A 20,436-nucleotide genomic window follows, 5' to 3' on the forward strand; every position below is an offset into this window, starting at 1 on the left:
TGAAGCTGAAGTGTAAGATGTATGCGATTACGATGACATAAAAATGTCAGTTCAGAAGTCCTGCATCCATCTAATTTGGTTTTATGCAGTATTGAATTAATTTTTTCCAAACTCAAAAAGAGGTCTGATGCGAAGACCAAATTTGTTTTTCAAAAACTGCTTTATGTAATTTAAAACATCAGAGTTGCTTGATTTTGGGATTGCTTCAATGTTGGGATTATTGTTTTTTTTTCTCCCAACATGCCAAGTAGTGACTCTCATAGAGAGTAGAATTGGGGTGTTATATATTATTCTGATCGAACAGTGGAGGGAGACAGGACTTTACTTTTTCAGCACTCAACTGGAAAATATCTTCTCTCCTGACTATATTATCTGCCTTCTCTTAGCGGCCAAAAAGACCCAGTGGCTGGAGAAGGAGGAAAAGGCGCGGCAGCTCAGGGAGCAACAGCTGGAGGAACGACGCAGGAAGCTCGAGGAGCAGCGGATCAAGGCGGAAAAGCGGCGAACGGCCTTGGAGGAGAGACAAAAACAGAAACTAGAGAAAAACAAAGTATGTTTGGAAAAGCAATACATGTAATGTGATGCTTCAGCACCTTTGAAAGTGATGACTGCTAGATTTTAAGGTGAAATTTCAATGCACTCTGTCTGTGGGAGAGCACCTGAACTAGGTCAGCTGCTAGTTTCAATTTAGGGATTTAGGATTTTCGTCAGGGACTCATCAGCTACACAGGATTCAGGCTGCTCAGTTCACAGACATACATGCCATCCCTCCATATAGACTTAAAATGAATTCACATGCTAAAGACTGATATCTGTTCTGGTATCTGTTTCAGGAACGGTATCAGGCGGCCATCAACAGGTCAACAAAGAAGACGTGGGCAGAAATCCGACAGCAGAGATGGTCGTGGGCTGGTGCACTAAGCCAGAACTCAAGCCAGAAAGAGGGTGAGTATACTGGTGCCTCCTAGATAATGTAGTTTTTCTGAGGAGAAAATTATTTTGCCTCAGTATTACTTATATCAGTTATACTTGGATCTGTTTTTTTTAATGGGACTTTCATGTTTCAGCTATAGCAACTTTGCATGATCATTGTTCAAAATGGTCCCTATTAACCTTTGTTTGTTTCATTTGCTGTTTGAAACAAACTATTTGAAGTCTTTTTCTCTTCCTTTTTAGTCAGCTTTGTTCTGATTGGCTGCCTCTTATAGACAGAAGATGGGAAAAGCAGCTGTGTTTGTCATCTACGCTCACACTCAGAACCGTGTGTCTGAGATGGCCTTATTAAAGATATCTGTGGTCAATGACATCATTCATAGCAAAGAGTAGCAGAAAAGCTGTATGAAATTAAGAGTTTAAAGCAGCCTGAAGTCTGGGCTGTTGGCTGATCCCATTTCAAACTTTGGCCAACATTATGTAGATGACAAAATAAAGAAACAGATAACAGACCTGCTTTAATGATGCAGTTTAAAATAATTGCACATCAAATTCTCCTTCGCTTTCTCTTTTTTTCTGCTAAAGTTGGTCATTTGGCCTGTAAAATATTACAGCTGTTATAGTTTTCCAATTCGCGTGGTGGTCAATTTTACATTGGCATACATTCTCTTGATGGAGCAGACATCAATATTTGTTTGATGGATTTAACACCAAACAAATATTTGATAGTATGAAACCATATCGGTAACACCGCCAAAGCATTTAGATGTGCTGCAGTATGAAATTGGTGCATTATCACCTTGTTCAGATGATACACCAAAACAAATTTTATTGCCTGCTTCTTATTCCCAGCAGTAATCAATAGCTTAGACATTTGCAGTGTTATGACAGGCAGATGATGCCAGCAGTACTCCGTTATATTTTAAACTGGATATGTCTTTACTACATCAGTCACACTTTTCCTCCTTGAACGCATTTCTGTCAGTACACACTGTTTTGTCTCTTGAACACACTGTTACACGGCTCTTAGCCACTGATCGTGACCAGACTATATTGATTGCACAAAGTGTATGTGTGTTGCAGTAAGTAGCACGGCACCGCTGACTAGCAACAAGATTCAATTTGTTGTATGCAGTTGCTTAATTTGGGGCTAATAAGTGTCTTGACAGTCCAACAGCCAATTAGATCAGAGCCTTGGTGGTACGCTTTGATGAATGCTTCTGTACCGTGAGCTCCTGTGAACATGAAGTGTCCCATGTTCCATTTTATGCCATGTAATCGCTTCAGCCATATGCCAGGGGAATTATGGACACTCAAACCAATCTCCTTTTCCTCCCTCACTCACCAGCCTGCTGTCGGTCAGATGATGGGAGTAAACAAGTGTAAATAGGCGCCAGTGGAACATTTGAGAGCTCTAGATGTTTGTTTTTGTCCTTTGGAAATGCTCAGATGTATACATCTTAGCCTCAATCAAAGAGCATACTGCATCATGTGCTGGATTTGTGTGTTTAAACCCACAGTCATGCTCAGCCGACTTTAATGCTGCACCTCCGTGACCACTAAATTGTCCAAGTCATTTGGAGAAAGAGAAGGTTATCCATCGATTGGACTGTGTTTAAGGGATATGAAATTGGGACAGATACAAGTATTGCACATGGATGGTTGCGCTTTTGAAGCGCCAGTTTACGTCAGCAGCTTTGAAATTAGTTTACATTTCCCTGTAGCTACTTCCCATCACATGTTTCCTTGTCAGGGTTGTATTTAATGTGCCATTCTTTTCACTGGGTTTGTTTTAGTGGCCTGAAGAGGCGGCTTTTAAAGGTTCCAACTATATTTGACTTGCAATAGTAGATAAATGCAGATATTTCCTTAGTTAGTTAATGTAGCTATGAGAGTTGTTTGCACTAGATTATATAAATTGAGGCTGAGTGCTTATAAGTTGTATCAAATTTAGTGTATGTGTTCTTAACACCTAAAAATTAACATAACTTTTTAAATTGAAGTCATGTCCAGGTTACGTTGAAGAATCCACAAACATCACTGGTGGTAGTTTTACTGGAGTTACTTGCTCACCAACAAAATTGTGCTGATAGAAACTGTGCAGAGGAAGTGGTACAGAGTTATTTGGAAAAGAAACAAGAAGAAGCAAAACAAAAATAATATTTCTTTCACTTCCACTTCATTGAGCTCGCAGAAACAATATCTGATTGTAAGAGTAATAATACTGTGCTACAGTACAGTTAGAGTTTGGTTATGTGACACTTTGTTAGGAGTATCCACAAAGAAATATCATTCTTTAAATGCATGTTTTGTGCCACGGGTGGTCTGTCTGTACACTTGAAGGCTTGCAGAGGTGAACAGATCTCTTCCCGTGTGCATGTTTACAATCAATGGATGGTATTGTGCGGTCAGCACACAAGAATAGCCCTGGATTGGGTTGGATTACACTTGGTGTCGTTGCCTTTACAGTGAGTGGGTATAAATTTGTAAAGGCATCACCTCAGCATAGCCCATGACGTCACACAAGCTCCACATCTTCTTCTCAAACCATGTGACCTGTGTGAACATCTGTGTGGCGCTCTCTTGGCTTCTTAGGCAGATGCTCTGTTTCAACGGTCAACCTGCCCAAACACGTGGACTCTGTTATAAACAAGCGACTCTCCAAGTCCTCCGCCACGCTCTGGAACTCGCCCAACAGAAGTAAGGCTACATCTGGAATGCCCCGCTCCTGTTTTAAATGTCCATCATTCTGACACTGCCAGCACTACCGAACCCGTCCATCATTGTCTTTTTTCAGTTACTTCTTCCCCTTTGATTTCAATCCTCTTCTTGCTTGATGGTTGATATTTGACCCATTTCCATCTTCCAAAAATCACAAGTTTTTTTTTTTTCATTCCAAACTTTGGGTTGTGGTTTTGTTTGACATGCTCTGCATGCTCATATTTTGATATGGGAGTATTCCTAGTGGCGTTTTACTGTCCTTTGGTTGGTTAATTGTGTGGTGATGGCCTTTTCATTCCTGATGTGCCCAGTCCTTTTGTGTCCATTTGTCACCATAACGTACTGAATCACAGCCGTCTTTTTGTCTTAAATGTTTTTATTGATTTAATTGGTTTTTGTTGATTTCTTTAAATCGAGTTTGTGTCTCCAAGCTTAAGATGAGTATAGCTTTTTATAGCTCTACAGTTAACAAGGCCACTGCATACTTCTACACAGTCAGAGAAGAAAGTTAGTCAGTGAGTCAGCATTTTCTTAATGTATTCTCCTCGGAGCAGGTACTGTTCCTCTGTACTGGTAGAAAAAAAAATCGACGGGTAACTTCCTCACTTGTCTTTTTTCCCGTCACAGTTAAAACTCCCAAACCTTACTCATTCTACATCTTACACCCAAATGAGACGCAGGATTCTGCTTCTTCTCCGTTTGTGCACAAGGCTGTCTACAAAAGAATTACCAATAACCCCTCTTCTCCTCGGTCATACCCATGCAGGTCAAGGTTACAGTGGACACATATACTGGCCTATTTTTCTTCTTTAAGTGGTACTGGTGTTTTATTGGTTTATTGTATGGTTCTTCTGGATTGGAGATGCAGTTCTACACTACACTTCTACACTTTACATTTGGTGTTGGGTGAGGAGTAACATTTCCCGTTTAACCACGAATGTGAGCTGAGATATAACAAAGCTTCCTCTGGTTCACGGCATCCCATTATCATGTATCTTTGGAGATAATTGAATTATTTTATTTTTCCTTCTTGCAGCGCGCAGCCTTGCGTTGAGTCCGTGGGAGAGCAGCATAGTCGACCGGCTGATGACACCAACTCTTTCTTTCCTCGCCCGGAGCCGCAGTGCTGCTAGTGTCCTCACAAATGGAAAAGACGGTCGTGAGTTTTCTTCTTTTTTTAAAAGCCTCAAATGAGTTGTTGCCGTCAGTGTGAATTTAGTGAATACTATTAGTATATAAATGTTGGCAAGGCTTAATTATTTGTTGCTCTGTTCTTTAGACTCTCCTCTCTGCCCTCGTTCAGCCTCAGCAAGTCCGTTGACCCTGTGTGGCCATCAGCCGCACCACCGCTGCTCTGACCGCTGGAGGGTGACGTCCAGCTCACCAGATATCACCCAGCGTCAACGCAGGCGGAGCTCCACACCTGTAAGTCTGCATAATTACCTATATGACATTATTATATAATCTATATGCCGTTTCAAATCTGCTTCTTTTTGCTTTGCATGTTGATATTTTCCATCTTTATACAGATGGATAAAAACAAGAAGGAAAAGAAAGACAAAGAAAGGGAGAATGAAATGGAAAAAAGTGCCATCACTAAAGAAAAAGTGCTGAAGAAGAGACAGTCTCTACCTAGTATGAGACATAGACCTGATCCAAGGTAAAACACTTAACAGATTTAATATTGGCTTGAATATTTCACCACTATCAGTACTGTGAGTTATATATATTTTATGGCTGCAGTGCAACATTTTTATTCCATTTAGTTACAAAATGTCAAAAGAATATCAACAAGTTTTGAGTCGAACAGAGAAATTTAAGCTTTTCACATTTTAGTCAGATATCAGCTCACAGATCAATCTTCTGTTAGTAAATCATCTAATCATCTAACTGGTGCTATCAATAACTTATGATGAAGAATAATCCAGTGAAATTACAAAAATGAAAGACAAAATGAAGCTAACAATAAAGACTCAACAGACTGTATAGCATACCTATATAGAAATCAGTGAGGGGGATAGCATGCTAGCATGCAACTTATTTACAGTAGAGTTTTCTTGGATAGTCGGCATATCAGCAACAGTCTTGAGTTAAGCATATTTGGTGGCCAATTTCATATATTCTTATTCTTATTTATTTTATCGGTGGATTAAAATATTCACCATATATACTACTAAAGTTCAGATGTTGCTAACCAGTTAATCCAGGCCCTGGACCATGTAGTGCATGCGTGGAAGCATCCACATTTGGCACATATACACAAAAATAAATCACAGAAACCTGAGTTCAATGCTAAACATTTTCAATAAATGTCTGGCCTCTGGGAAACCTAGCAAAAAGCTCCAACCCCCATGTAAAGTCAAAATGTCAAAGCTACCATCTCAGTTTAAAGTTTACATTATTCCATAACCTTAGAACCAGTTAAGAAATCTAAGTTATAATAACGCACCCTTTTTACTCTTTTAAATACGCAGAAACAAAAACTGCATTGTAAACCAGATTAGCCTTGGATGCACCTGACCTGCAGCCTGTTTCTGGTCAATGACTGGGTTGGTTTGGGTCTGTGCTGCAAAGACTTCACATTTCATGCATTGCTTGAGCATATGCATTGAGTGAATACCCAAGAATTTACCCTCTAATCCCCTGGTCCCAGAATAAATGACATCCATGGCAGAAGCGATAGAAAAGAAGAAAAAAAAAAATCAATTTCTTTTGACTCAACAAAAAGGCAGCAAAGAGCTTGGCAGAGCAGTCAGCGCCAGAGGCTCAAGGGGGGAAAAAATCTTCAGCATAATGGATGTTGTTCCTCCAAGTGCTGCATTGCTGGGATGCTAACTGATAATGCACTATAAGGCATGATGCAATGTTTGAGTGCTTTGACTGCTGAGATCCTGTGCCGATGTCAGAGTTTCTTAAGGACATGTGCCATTTTAAGCATTTCAGGCCAGGTCTAAATATATAATGTGGTACGAGAGAACAACGCTGAGAACTGTTGACACAATTTTCCATCCTTCAGCTTTTGTTTTTACTTTTTTCCAGTCCTAGTCCTTTATCAAGACAACGGCCAGCGTCCCCTGCCACACCCAAGGGCAGAACTGCCTCTCCCAGCCCTGCTGCCTCCCCCAAGCCTCCGTCAGCACGCGGAAGCCCGTCAACCCCGAAGGCCCGGCCCAAAAGAGCCAGGACCCCTGCCAGGATAGACCACCGGACCTCTTCACCTGCCCCTCTTGAGAGAGTGAGACAGCCCCATAGGCCAGCCACCCCAGAAGAAAAAAAGAGTGAGTACAAAAAGGAGTGATAATCATGTCCTTCAGACTGGACTATAATTAATTTCAAATCAATTCAAGCAGTTAGTGAAATGAATTGTCCAAAGTGAGTTTGGATGGTAGACTCTGTCTCTCTGTGTTAGCCCTGTGGCAGACTGGTGACATAGTTCAATTATGAACAGCTTCTCTCTATTTTTATTGTCTTCCCAAAGAGATTCCCTCTGCCTGTGACTGAACAGAAAAACACATGCAGTGAAATTGAAACAGTGGTCAAAGATTACCGTCAAGCATAATTAGTCATGGAAATAAAGGGCGCACACTGAATGAGCCACACAGAGATCGTGGTCGGGGTCTTCTCTCGCACAAAGCTAAGAGGCTGTGCTAATCAGTCTTAAATATATAATTACTGCATTTGTAGGGTGAATGGCTGTGGTTGTTTACAGTTTAATAATAATTAACAGGCATCTCTTTATGAAAGCAAATACATTTCTGTGACTCTCCGCTTACAATACTGTTATTTCTTTTAGGTTCCCCTGTGGCTCCTGCCATTGTTGTATCCTCAGCTACTGCCAATGCATCAGGCACACCAGTCACAGCCAGCGCCATTTCCTCCTTGCCCGAGCCAGCCAATTCCTCTCCCTCTGTGCGTGCAGTGTCACCTGCACCCTCTCCATCCGCTAAGCCCATGGCAGGCACGAATGACCCAGAAGAGGCGGCTCGTATTCTGGCAGAGAAACGCCGACAGGCCCGAGAGCAGAGGGAGAGGGAAGAGCAGGAACGCCGCGAACAGGAAGAGAAAGAGAGGTCAGCTGGTTTTTAAAATGCATGCAAAGACAAAACGGTGACTATGCAACTCCTGTAAGCTGTGGGAAGTTTTTGAACTATGTAATATTCTCCTTTTCTTGTCAGCTATGCCAAAACCTGTACAAAAGGTTATAAGTGGGAATAAATATTAAAAAATACTTGGGCAAAAACAACATTTTGCATATCATTGTGAGGAAGAAGCTGTAGATATAGAGTAGTAGTTGTTTATGCAGCAGAATAAACCCACTCTGGACATTTAGCTATTTTCTGGGCAAATTCTGTGTAAATGGTTACATGTAAGGCAAATCATGAAGGGCTGGATGGACTATCCAAGCATATTCAAGATGAATGACTCTGCATTATCTCCAGATGTGTAACCATTTTTGATTTTGACCACAGCAAGTAACTATTTACTCCCTGGAAACTGATTTGATCTTTTTTCGGCACTCTTAATTCCAATTGTTTCCTTTCTCGTTCACACTGCTTACACTACGAGTAAATCAATTTAAATTGTTTATGACATTCGGAGCATTTGGCAGACGACTTTGTAGATAAAATGTCTTTGAAAAAGAGATTTTAATCTCAAGAGACTTTATGGTTAACTAAAAAAAAAATCTTATCTCAACCTTGTATTCAAACACTTCAGGATCCTGAGAGAGGAACGCTTAGCGAGGGAAGCAGAGGAGAGACAACGCAGGGAGGAGGAGGCACGGGCCATGGCTGAGGAGCAGAGGAAGAGGGATGAAGCGAAGAGGCTGCAAGAGGAGAAGGAGGCTCAGGAAAGGGCCAAAGCTGAGCAGGAGGAGAATTTACGGCTGCAGAAACAGGTATGCTGTCAACCTGCCCCTGGTTTCCAGAAGAGTATCAAGTGTATTTAAAGGAGTCTTGTAGTCACTCATCAGGTCTGGTTAGTTAGACGAGCATAAAACAGGACAACAGTCATAACTAGCTGATAACTCACTGTATTGCCACATCATTCCACTCTTCCCACCATGCCAAAACGTACACGGAAAACAATGAGACCCTTTCAGGTGCTGCTCACATTGACCTTGTCTGATATCATGTTCATCCTACAAACCCAGTCACCTATTTTGGGATGTTGTTGCCTTTTAAAGGTAAATATTAATCTGATCTGGTGAACATGGAGCGACACTGAATGTGGCCCCTTTAACCTTTCAGTCTGCCAGATAATCCGCCCGAACAGTATTGATTCTTCTTGTGTTTGCGGAAGTGGTTGTTGAGAACCAGATGACAATGAAGCTTGATAAGCAGAAAACAGAATGTGGCCATTCATCAGAGTGATCGATTATTCTGGGGTCGTGATTAATTGTGTCACTGCAGTTTGTACGTTGCTATCAGATCAGGGCGCTTTGTCTCCCCCTTGTGGTTTGTCATAGAAGTGGCATTTGTGGTCAAACACGTTTCAGTAGAATTATGCAAAGACTTAAGTGTTGTCTTTCACTTTGAATCGCCCCCATGAAGCTGTAAATGTTGAAAATAGATCCTTTTGGCTCAAAGGTACAGAAAAATATCCCTTTTGTGGTCGTAGACAATAATTGCAGGGAGCAACCACACCCTTGTTACGTAAAAGGCATGTTATTTTGGCTGATGTTTTTTCCCTCTTCTGCTGCCATTAAAGTTGTGGTTGGATTTTTGCTTGTGTGTGTTTCAGAAAGAGGAGGCTGAGGCTAGAGCTCGGGAGGAGGCGGAGAAGCAGCGCCTGGAGAGGGAGAAACACTTCCAGAAGGAGGAGCAGGAGAGGCTGGAGAGGAAAAAGGTAGGGCCATACATCTGTCCTGCCAATGTTGTTTCTTTCAGCCAAGTAACTGAATTCCAAAAAGGAAATGGATATTTATGGGTTGTAAAGGATCATAAATGCAAAAATATCCCAGCTTGGATTTTTTTGGAATAATTTTTTTTTTTTAAAGTCCAAAGTTGTTTTTTTGTCTAACTGTCCTGTAGTGCCGTTTATCTATTTTTGGTGGGAGCTGGATTGTGTAGTAGATTGTAAAAATGTCTGTCTTCTTTTGAATATAACTGAACTAAATAACACTCGTGCTTGGTGCTCAATATATGCAATACATGTGAGAAACTCAGAAGTGATTGTCTCTTTACAGCAATCATGACAAAGTGGCTAATAAATAAATAAATCAACTTGTGAGTAGTTTCACGTAGCTCCACTGAGATATCATTCTGCAGAAGAAAGTGTCCATGTGCCTATGATAACAGTCTCATGCTAGTGGCAGCAAGACCAGATGAAAACATTAACGGTGTCCATACTCAGCTGTGCTGCATGTTTGGTTTCCTTCCAAATGCAGACGATGAAAAGAAGTTGAAATTGCTCACAACAATGTTTAAAAGTCATTATTTCTGGAAGGAGACATTGCTACTGAGTTTTTAAAACGCATTTGTTGGCACTTTGAAAACCTCAAGCCATGTGCCATCGTTTTCCTTTATATTGATGACAAGACATAACAATCTGAATGCATCAGTAGCATTACATGCAAGTACATTCGATTTGGAGTTGAACTTTTCCTTTCGAAATACAGCATCTCCAAACAGTGGCTGATTTAAAAGAGGAAAATGTTCTCTTGCACGATACAGAGTAATGCCAAAATCAATTTTGTAGTCGGTTTACAAAAGCTCTCCTCCCCCGGTGGTGGTATATTCCAAGATACATTCATCCTGAGGTCGGCCCTTTTTACATGACAAACGCAGAAAGTTGAATCCCTGAAACAAGATGAATGATGTTTTTTGGCTTATCCTGGATCGGCTGTCTGCATGCCATGATTTAATAGGGCTTACAATGTGAATGAGCATTAAGCTATATATAAAACTAATAACAGCGAGCTAGCTGTGTCAGTCATCTGTGTGTGGATCCTTTCTCATGTGTACTGATACCTGGGCCTTTGGTGAACATATATTCAAGTATATCACACACATAAGATCGTGCCTCTGCAGGCTATCTAAGCCTTTCTTTCCCTCTCCTCATCTTCTCTCCATGTGTGAAAGGCTGTTATCTAGGTGTGTCAGGCCTAGCTCCGCCAGCTGAAGTTTTGCTGTTGGCAGGAATTAGCCCACAAGAACAGCATGTCCTCTGCCCCAAAGACTTGCACCGCAGTCGCACTACACAAAACTCCTTTTACAGTCCTCTACCAAACCTAAGTGACTCAGTCTTATTACCTCAGCACAGGTGTTTATAGGTACCTCGAGCAGCACAACAACTCTTTACTCCTGAAACAGACATTTTGATGCCAAACTAGATACCAAAGCTGTGAGCGTGTGAGCGCTCCATATATGATCTTGGATCTTAAAAATGTCTCACTTTTATGAGTGGCAGCTGCAGCTATGATCTAGCTGTCCCAGGCTAGCTGTGTCCTCAAATAAAATTTTCATGTTGTTCAAACCACTGTGCATACAAATTACCCATGCAGCGTTCTCTATATCACAGTGTAGCACACGCTTACCCTTTCTGTGTTTCCTGTTGTTCAGTATTCACTATTGTTTCAGCTCAGTACACCAACAGCGTTTTTACCCTCATTAGTCTAACCCACCACCCGATGTGCTTCAGTTTATTTTGAGCATAATAACCTGACTGCTTTAAAGAACTAATGAAAAGGGAAAGTTGAACCCTTAGCTTCTATCTAAACAATTCGGCAAGGTGTGTGGTCTAGTCCAGCCGAATAAGCGTAGCCAAATTTTCATCAAGTCAAACCAAATATTTTTTATAGATGTTGCATGAAGCCTATGTTTTACTGGTAATATGATATAACACAAGTGCCAGTATCATTGCGTTGTTGTCCACCAGTGCACAGAAAATGTACGTCTGCTTATTAGCATCTGGTTCCTTGTGGGGTATTATCTGTTTTATTCCTTTATTTATTCATTTTGTCTTCCTTTTGTAGCGACTGGAGGAGATCATGAAGAGGACACGGAAGACAGATGGAAGTGACAAGGTACATTTAAAAAAACCAAAACTTCTTTTACAAATTGAAAAAATAAAACTTAGTTTTGCTGTAAAAGTGACTGAAATTCTCTCCCACTTTCACAGAAAGAGACAAAGTCCTCCCCAGTCGAACATGTCAATGACAAACAGGCAGAGAGTAGCAAAGGTAAGCCAAGCATCAGTCTGGACTTCCCCTCAGCCTTTTACAAAACATCCCTGAGTGAAATCATTACCCACTACTAGCCTTTAATCTGCTTGAATTACAAAGGATAATTGTCTTAACTCATCTCCCATTAATGTGTTATCTAGGAAGGGATTTAAAACAAAGTGGACGTCTTCTGGCCAGCTGGTGTTCAGAATACTCTTAGACTTTTACTGCTTCGATTAAACTCAAAAGAACTCAATTTTGGTAGATTCTACTGGCGTCTATAAAATACTTTCCACTGATGTACACATAAATATCAGTCTACCTCTTTTACCTCTTCCATAGCTTGCACAAAACAAAGCACAGATATGTCATATGCTTGTTATCAGTTCCCCTGTGAGTAAGATTCAGAGAGGGATGCACTTTTAAAAGGCCTATTATACATTTGCCCTCATATCCTGTACAGCTGGAGTTGCTCTTTGCAGAATAGGACCCATGTGGCCTTAGTTTGTTGTCCAATCCCTCGGACTGAGGAGAATTGAGTGGAAGAGTCAGCTTATGGCAACAGCCTGCAGCAGTCTACATTCATTAGAGAGACTCTGAATAAAACAGTGATACATGTGTTGCTGCAAAGTTTTCAGACATAAACTACTCTCTCCCTACTTAACAATATCCTTACTAGCGAAATTTTAACATCACACGTTATAAATGAGTAAGATGGAAATGCAGTTTGTGTCAAATTTCACAAATTTCACATTGCAAGGAGACACTAGCGAGCCATTAAGTAGATTGAGACCTGGCAGAAATGCCTTTTAGTTCGTCATGTGTGAGTGTGAATGTCTTCGTTTTATGATATACATGAGGTCAGAAAACTGGACGTCTGCACCTCAATGTTCGAACCCAAATGTTTAAATGACCATTTGAAAATGATGACTAGAGTTTGGCATTTTATTGTGAACGTTTTGAAAAGGATGCAGATTTGGGGGTTGAGTACTCACTCGGGAGGTGTTTCTCCACAGCTATTAAGACTCTGAAGTTAGCAGCTGGTGTGCAATGTCAAAAGAAAATAAAAATGTCTTTTATTTACTTAGCATTATGGTCCAGCCTGATCATTTTCTCTATGTTGCTTTACAGTGTTTTGGATATTTAGCAGCAAGATCAGGATTGCTTGCAAATATATTATTCTGTAGAGAGTCATGTAGGCTAGATAAAGCCTGGTCTTCAATGTTAGTTCTTTTTTCTGTGTTTGGTTCTAACAGTTAGTTTGACAGTGCTAATGTTTATTTATTTTAATGGTGGTTGCAGCTGCAGCATGCATGTGTTTAATCAAATGCAGTACACCTACGTTAATCAAATATCCTCCTATACCAGGAAAGTACCAGCTCAGTAATAGGAGCTAATAAGACGATAAAAAAGAACTACTAACAGATACACTAGTCTCCTGTTACTGCGACGCAGAAAAAATGTGGGTACTATCACCAACAGTTGAAAAGCACCAAAAGTGCTGATTCTCCTTAAGAGAGTAAAAAGAGGATGCACACGTGTGTGTGTTGAGGTTAGCCTGACACATCTCAGGGTTAACACACGGTGTGGGGTGGGATGTTTTATCTCTGTGGTCACACTTAATGACTGTATTGCTTTGTTCTCTCTAGCATCTGCTGACTACCAGCCAACGCCTGAGCTCGGCATTCCCAACAACAAAACAGAAAACGGACAGGCCGATGTCAAGGAAAGGTAAAACTAAAGCTTCTTTCGTTTCTTCTTTGTGTGCACATTGATGCAAGACCACCATGAACAGCACAAAACTTGTGCCAGGAGACCAAGCTGGGAGTTGACAACGAATCAAATCAGCAGGAGGTTCACGTTGCTGTAAACCTCAAGAGAAAACACAAGAAGCCCCATGATTCTGGCCAACAGTAAACAGTTATAACAGTGGGAGAATGATTTGGTATTTAAAAATGTTTACTCTTTGCATTTGATCATGCTTCTTGGGACCATTTAAAAAAAAAAAAAAAAGAATCCTCCTATTGTGGTGGGATGACTCATTTGTTTTATGAGTCATTCGGACCCATCCTGACTAGAACCATACCATGATTTATGTCTTCCTCTCCAACAGCCTCTCAATCCAAGCAGTTAATGGGGTCCAGGCTACGAAGCTTGAAAACGGTCTTTCGACAAAAGAAGACACTGTCCACTTGGAAGACATCATCCATCTCACAAATCACGGCAACTCCACTAACGGAGCCTTGGACAAGTCTGAGACCAGCATGCCCACAGAGCCCATCCTTTCTTTTGAAAGCGAGGAGTCATTCATGAAAAAGGCAGGCCCAATGAAGCCTCAGCATGCTGCGGGTACAGAATTACAAACTGCTTTAATATACACAAGTGACAACAGCGCAAACATTTGTAACACAAACATGGAAAAGACAATTTACTTAACACAATCTGAAATGATTCATGAAAATATAAATAGAATAGATGAAATGATGCAGGGGAAAAAGCTACAATAGCAATCGTTCCACCACTGTTGAAATGAGATATTGATGGAGTGTTTTCCACAACTGGCTGACCCATGCTGAAAAGGTCTGGCTGTGCTTTGTAATGAGAGTCCACTTCTCTCCTTCTAGTTAACTTTTTAAGTCCTCGTTCAGGCTAGAGTTCAGGATTGTAAAATAAAAGATGAGGTTTTATTGACAGAGGTAAAAACTAAATCGAAATATATCTCCAATGAAAATTATGCAGATTCAGGCATGATTCATCTGCATCGACCTAGTTCCCATCACCCAATTTGAAAACTGCTGAACAAGGTACCATAAATGGGGTTATTGTCCTTGGCACGGAGCAAGAGAACCTGAATGTGTACTTAATATAAGGTGCAAGTCATCACCCCGGTGAAAGCGAGTCCCCCCTGAGGAGAGGAAGGTGTGGCATGGAGAGAATACCTACACTCACAAGGGGGTAGAGACGGGATATAAAAGAAATAGTGTTGGGAAGGGTGCTGAGAAGGAGGGTATCTTTATACTGTTGACAGCTTTTATTCAAAGTGTCTCACTGACTTGGACCGGGACCCAGTGAGGAATTCCAAGAATGACAGAGGTGATGAGACCCTATCCACAAGTGCTTCACTGCCAGGGGTTAGAAACTGGACTCTGGAGTAATTAAGCTTCATATGACTCCTCATTCATCCTCTTCCCAGCAGCAACGTCAGCAGCACCCTGTCCTCCCCGTTGCTGCTAGATCCTAACTTTCACCTGTTATCCTGAAAGCAAGCCAGCGATCAGAAATACTATGTAAACCAAAAAGAACGATTACCTCTGTTTGCCCCTACTTTAATGAATATTTCACTACCTTTTTTTTAACTACTGCATACTTCTGGTAAGTGTGTAATTAAAAAGGGAACATTCTCACTTCTTATATGCACTCTTGTAAATCTGGATATGTGAGATGACTTTTAGTATGTCAGACTGATTTAATTTTACACAGCAGTTTCTCAGGAGACCGGTTTATTTTGAGGCATGCTTCCAGGGTTTATTTGAATGTTCATACTTGTTGAGGATATGGCCCTCATCGGTCCCACATGTGGCATTGTCAGTCAGATCGAGTTTTTATATGGTAGCCGCTGTTAACAGTAACATTCCCATCTCATTTCTTTGAGTCATGCGAGCTTTCTGTTTGCTGCATGTAAAGACGACAATAAAGGTTTATGGGCATTCCAATTGCAACATGTTTTGCATCCTTTTGCATTTATCATTGTCACCAGGTTGGAGGTTTGCAGACCTTGCCATTACGCACTTCAACAAGGTTGAATATATAGTTTAATTTGTCTGTTAGCATGTTCATTAAGCTTGTATGACTGCTGCTCCATCTGGCCTTTAACACTTTTCTCTCTGCCTCATTCACAGAGGTCCTGTGACATATTCCAGCGCTGAAGTGCTTGTTGCCTTAGGCCACTGACCTTTCCTAGTCCTGCCAAAGCTCGCATTGCGAGCCCTGTGACCTGTGCCAATCAAAAAAAAAGCAAGCATACTTCCCTCCGAAGATAAAGTGGGTCACAGAAGAAGATGACGACAAAACAACTGACAGAACAGGATGAAAGGTGTTGCCGCATACGGCACCGTTGCTATCGTTCATCAAACTCTTTGCAGCACCGATTCCATGCACCTTGCTACTCAACAGTATCATCCTTTGTACATTATAGTACAGCTGAGTAATGATTACAGTATACGGAAAAAGAACTGTTTTCTTTGCTCTTTAGTTATTTAACTAAAAGAAAAAAATTAAGACTGGGTACAACTTTGTGTATAATGTAAATGAACTTTACGTATCGGGAAAAGGAAGGTTGGATCAGTGGATTAAAGCTGTTTGAAAGGGAGTCATTTCATGCTACTCTATCATGAGTAGATATGAATAAAACCCAGATACTGTACATCCTGGTTTGTACAAAACTACCTGTACCGGTTTTTGAAAAAGGTAGACTGAGAAATCAGAAGATCTGAAATTAAACGTCACAAAGAATGGCTTGTTACTTTGTGTAAACATACTGTTGGTTCATGTCTAAACCTCAGCTATGATTGATTGTATGCATAACTGGATGTAATAATAAATCTGCAACCTTTACAATTAAGAAACTGTAAGTCATCAAAGGTCAAATGTCTGTAAACGGAGATCTCCTCCACTATTTAACAATTGAAGCCGTTTCCCTCCCCCACATGTGCAAGCATGACTTTTTTTTTTCTCATTTGAAATTCTGGCGCGTGTATATGCTATAGATATATTTTGATGTGCGATGTAAGGCCAGTGGGAATATCTCAAGTCTTATTAAAGACAAGTGGTCCAGTCTCTGTTCTAATCGTCCTTATGTCCCAACCGTTTAAGGATTTGATGCATTGTGAGATTATTCTTAGCCTGATTCAGATTAGTACACTTAAGAAATAGTTCATTTGTTATCAGTTGAATAGTTTTCTACTTTCATTTGCTTTGTTTACTTCAGACGCTCAACAGTGGCCCACTGTTACTGAAAGTAAAAAGAGAGCACATGCTAAGCAAAGGAAAACCGACATCTAAGCGGGACCACAAGCCTTACAGTCTGTGCAGCTAATGTGCTAGGCATGCAAGTTGGTTCAGCTGTCCATTTCTCTTTGGGTCTCCTTTTACAAAATCTCAACAGGGGGTACATGCCACTCTATCTGCTGGCCCTCTTTCACTATATTCTGCAGGCCTGTGGGAGATCTGGCACGCTGTGTTTGCAGCCCTGTAGGCAGCTGAAGTGCACACAAACACAATTTATGCCTCCTTCTACCACACGTGAAAACATGCCACGCTGATCATATAAATTATGTGACTATGTTCTAACCTTGGTAGAATGAGGGATTAGATTTTCAACTTGAAACTGTAACAGAGACCCCCAGTGGGCTACATAAGATGAAATCACTATGGTAAATACAGCCAAACTGTCACCAAAATGAAACCGAAAGCCAAAGACGGAGAACTCTCTGATTCATGATTAAGGAGTAGCTGATCAAGATTTAATGCAAGTAAAAAAATATCTATTTTTTTCAAACTGTTTGATAAAACACCGACGTTTTTTTGGGAACTGCTTTTCTTACGGTTTCATTATTGCTACAAATTGCCTCTTAAGTCAAGCTAATGCTCGCAAACTTTCTTAAAGCAACAGTTTTTGCAGTTACAGCTGCGTCACTGCTTCAAACTTTTTTTAAAACGTGTTAAATAACACACATCGTTAGCTCGTATACGACACAGCTTTAATCTGCAAGACAGTTGACTTGCATGAGCAGGATGTTAACTTCAACCACATCTCCTCATTAGTTCACTTTGTTGTTCCTAAAGTTGTCCAAATGAGTCTGCTGCTAAAAGCTGTATTCATCGACCCCACAAGAGGGTGCAGCACCGCAGCATGGACTGCACATTTGACTTCTCTGTTTTCAGGCTTTAAACTTTATTACTGCAGTGTGTCAAAAGAGGACACAAACTGAAATGTCCCCATTTTAAAAATCTCTATATTTTTTCCATTAATAATAATGATAAGATTTCTGCCATTTTGTGCAGCTGATCTGTCAGTCAATCCCTGGTAATGTGCCGTACTTCTCAGAGGGGACCTGAGGATTAGTGGGGACTATTTTTAGGGAGGTGTTGCAAAGCAGTGGACAGTTACAGGTTGATTAGTGCCAAGTTTCAAAATAAATTCTCACAGAATGAGGGGTGAAAAAAAAAAAAAAAAAAAGGAACTGAAGGAGTTGAATGTGTGGATGGGAAGGGTCATCCAAAAGCCAAGAGTGGTAAATGAATAAAGCAACTTTGTGCCAGTTGAGGTAGTCAGATTGTCCTGGAATAGCCAGGCCACGTGTTAAATCCACCACCAACATATGGTGTTCAAACCTGTTTGAATGATGGGTGTATTATCTCCTCTGCAAGTGTGCTCAGGAGGTGGAGGTGTCACAATTCTGACGATATTTTTACTCTCTTGCGTGAATAACGCCTTGTTAAAGCTCATATTAACAGCAACGGCAAAAAGGAAACAACCAGCTTCAGTCGCCTGAGGACTTTATAAGCATGGTGTCAAACGTTTAATGAAAGGTGCTCCATGTAGAGAATGCAACCAGCCAAACACTGGACATACATTGACTGTTTTCCTGTCATAAATCTCTGCACTTGAGGACTGTATGGAATCTTGCAAATGTTTCTGAATGGCAAGTGTGCCTGCTCAACCTCTATTTCGCATAAGATGTGGGGGGTGGGAGGGGATCACACGATGGCGTCCCACTCCAGATAAGACCACCAATCGCAACCATCAAAGCTCATGTGCCTAACCTCTGTTTAGTGTTTATACTCACCCCTATCTTTATCTGCTCAGCAACAAGCTCTCTCTGAGCTGCTCTCAGATGGCAGGCAGTATTAATGAAAGGCCACAGAATGGCCAGCACTCACAGTAAGCGTGCTTCTCAATCCCTGGCAGAACTGTGGGAGCAGAGCAACCTCTTAGCTATTCTGATTAGAGATGGCAAGTTTTAAGGGTAACCAGGCTCTAGACCTTCTACTCCCCCCACCCCTAGAGAACTGATAACATGGAACTTTCTGAGGTTGCAGAAAGGACCCAGGGACTTGGATCGCATCAGAGGTAGACTTTGAGGACAAGTAGCAGCTGAGCCTACATGGACAGCTGTTGGATCATTGTCACAAACTGTCGGATGGAAGCTCTTTGATGAGATTCTGACATTTCATCAAACCTCAAGTATTTAAAGAGTCTGGCCTCTGTGTTGCACTCTGCATTTGTGTTATTTTGAGCTGAGGGCATGCAATGTTTCCCCTGAATAAAAGCATGCTCCGATAAAGTGGGAACAGATTTACTGGACAAGTAGGCATTAACTTTAAGAAAGCATCTGCTTTGTGGTCAACTTGTACTGAGAATCTTTTGTTAACAGCTAATAACAAAATGAAGGTTTGAATAACTGACTTGCTAACAGAAGGCTTTTATTGGCTTTTAATGTCAAGAATTTGTGCCAGAACAAATGCTTAACAATAAACTGTGCAGACTGTAAGTAGCAAACTCTGCTAATTGCAGACTTGATGAAGGTCCCATATTGTGAAGATGCACTTCAAATACTTAAAATAAACGCTGCCGTGTTACGACCAGTAAAAATATGAGGTTGCTTACTCCTTCCATTCCTCCTAGTATACGTACAACTACGTGCCCTCTCAGACTGACCAGAGAGAATATCCAGTTTCCACATAAAAACTGAAAAACGAATAGCCGCCAAGCTAACTGCTTGCTTCTTCTGAGATGATTGCCCAGGGGAGAACATATGATGATGCTAACTATTTGAATTTATGTGAAAGGGGAAGTTTCCACAGGACTTTATGCAGTCCTAAGAAAAACTACACTACTTCCAATATAAATGAGGTCACGACTAGCAGCCAGGTGCTGCCAATCAAATACACTTGATTAACTGATCATCAACAAGTGTAAGCACCTCTATAAACGCAGAGGTTAAGGAAGATTGCTGCTCTGGAGCATTCAGCTGTGTGCTCCACAGACCTCCTAGGAGTGGATGTCCCAGCAAATTCACCCCAAAGGTCAAACCTCAGAGAAACTTAAAAAATACAAACCCCAAGAGCTACGTTTCAGATTTTACAGGAAGCGGTTAGCATGTTAAATATTAAAACTCACAATAGTACAATTAGAAAAAGACTGAAGAAGTGGCTGGAAGGGCTACATAGAGAAAGCCTCTTCTCTCATAAAACAACATGGCAGCACGACTAAAGCTCGCAAAGATGCATGTGAGCAAACCACAAGCACTTATTTACCATAATGTGCGTGGAAAGCTTTTAACCTGTCCCCCACAAGTGCGTACACAACATGACACTCGGATTTATGAAACATACGCACCGGCCTATTTTGATCTTACCACACTGTAATCATTCTGAACCAGCAGGCTTGTGCAGTCTGCATCCTACCTGCCACGTTTACTCGTTTACCTGCAGGTGAAACGGAGAAAGTGATGAATATAGCGTAGGTTACGTCATAGGAGTTCAGAGGAGTTTGTTTTGATCTCATACATGCGGTGTAGATTTAAAAATACCCCTAAGGCAAGAAATGAGGAGAA

The 20,436-nt window shown here is 41.0% G+C and overlaps 1 protein-coding gene across 5 annotated transcripts in view; it reads left to right on the forward strand.

Annotated features, from left to right (window-relative positions):
• map7d1a (MAP7 domain containing 1a) overlaps positions 1-16,654 on the forward strand; it is a 38,718-nt gene extending 22,064 nt beyond the window's left edge. For 2 of the 5 annotated variants that reach the window (XM_086311150.1, XM_086311152.1), the window contains 15 exons: positions 387-550; positions 834-945; positions 3,529-3,633; positions 4,691-4,813; positions 4,934-5,079; positions 5,184-5,314; positions 6,694-6,932; positions 7,448-7,724; positions 8,371-8,551; positions 9,397-9,501; positions 11,630-11,680; positions 11,776-11,836; positions 13,468-13,549; positions 13,932-14,167; positions 15,718-16,654. In XM_086311150.1, coding sequence (XP_086167276.1) covers positions 387-550; positions 834-945; positions 3,529-3,633; positions 4,691-4,813; positions 4,934-5,079; positions 5,184-5,314; positions 6,694-6,932; positions 7,448-7,724; positions 8,371-8,551; positions 9,397-9,501; positions 11,630-11,680; positions 11,776-11,836; positions 13,468-13,549; positions 13,932-14,167; positions 15,718-15,728 — 2,024 coding nt within the window. In that variant the 3' untranslated portion in view covers positions 15,729-16,654. The remainder of the gene's footprint in view (positions 1-386; positions 551-833; positions 946-3,528; positions 3,634-4,690; positions 4,814-4,933; positions 5,080-5,183; positions 5,315-6,693; positions 6,933-7,447; positions 7,725-8,370; positions 8,552-9,396; positions 9,502-11,629; positions 11,681-11,775; positions 11,837-13,467; positions 13,550-13,931; positions 14,168-15,717) is intronic. The other 3 variants (XM_086311154.1, XM_086311155.1, XM_086311153.1) reach the window with 2 other exon arrangements.
• Positions 16,655-20,436: the final 3,782 nt, after the last annotated feature.

The sequence above is a fragment of the Aulonocara sp. 'chitande type north' Nkhata Bay genome, linkage group LG11 (genome assembly GCF_057382095.1).
Source record: "Aulonocara sp. 'chitande type north' Nkhata Bay isolate Kocher_YH1m ecotype deep benthic linkage group LG11, A_spYH_male_GT1.1, whole genome shotgun sequence".
Taxonomy (NCBI): domain Eukaryota; kingdom Metazoa; phylum Chordata; class Actinopteri; order Cichliformes; family Cichlidae; genus Aulonocara; species Aulonocara sp. 'chitande type north' Nkhata Bay.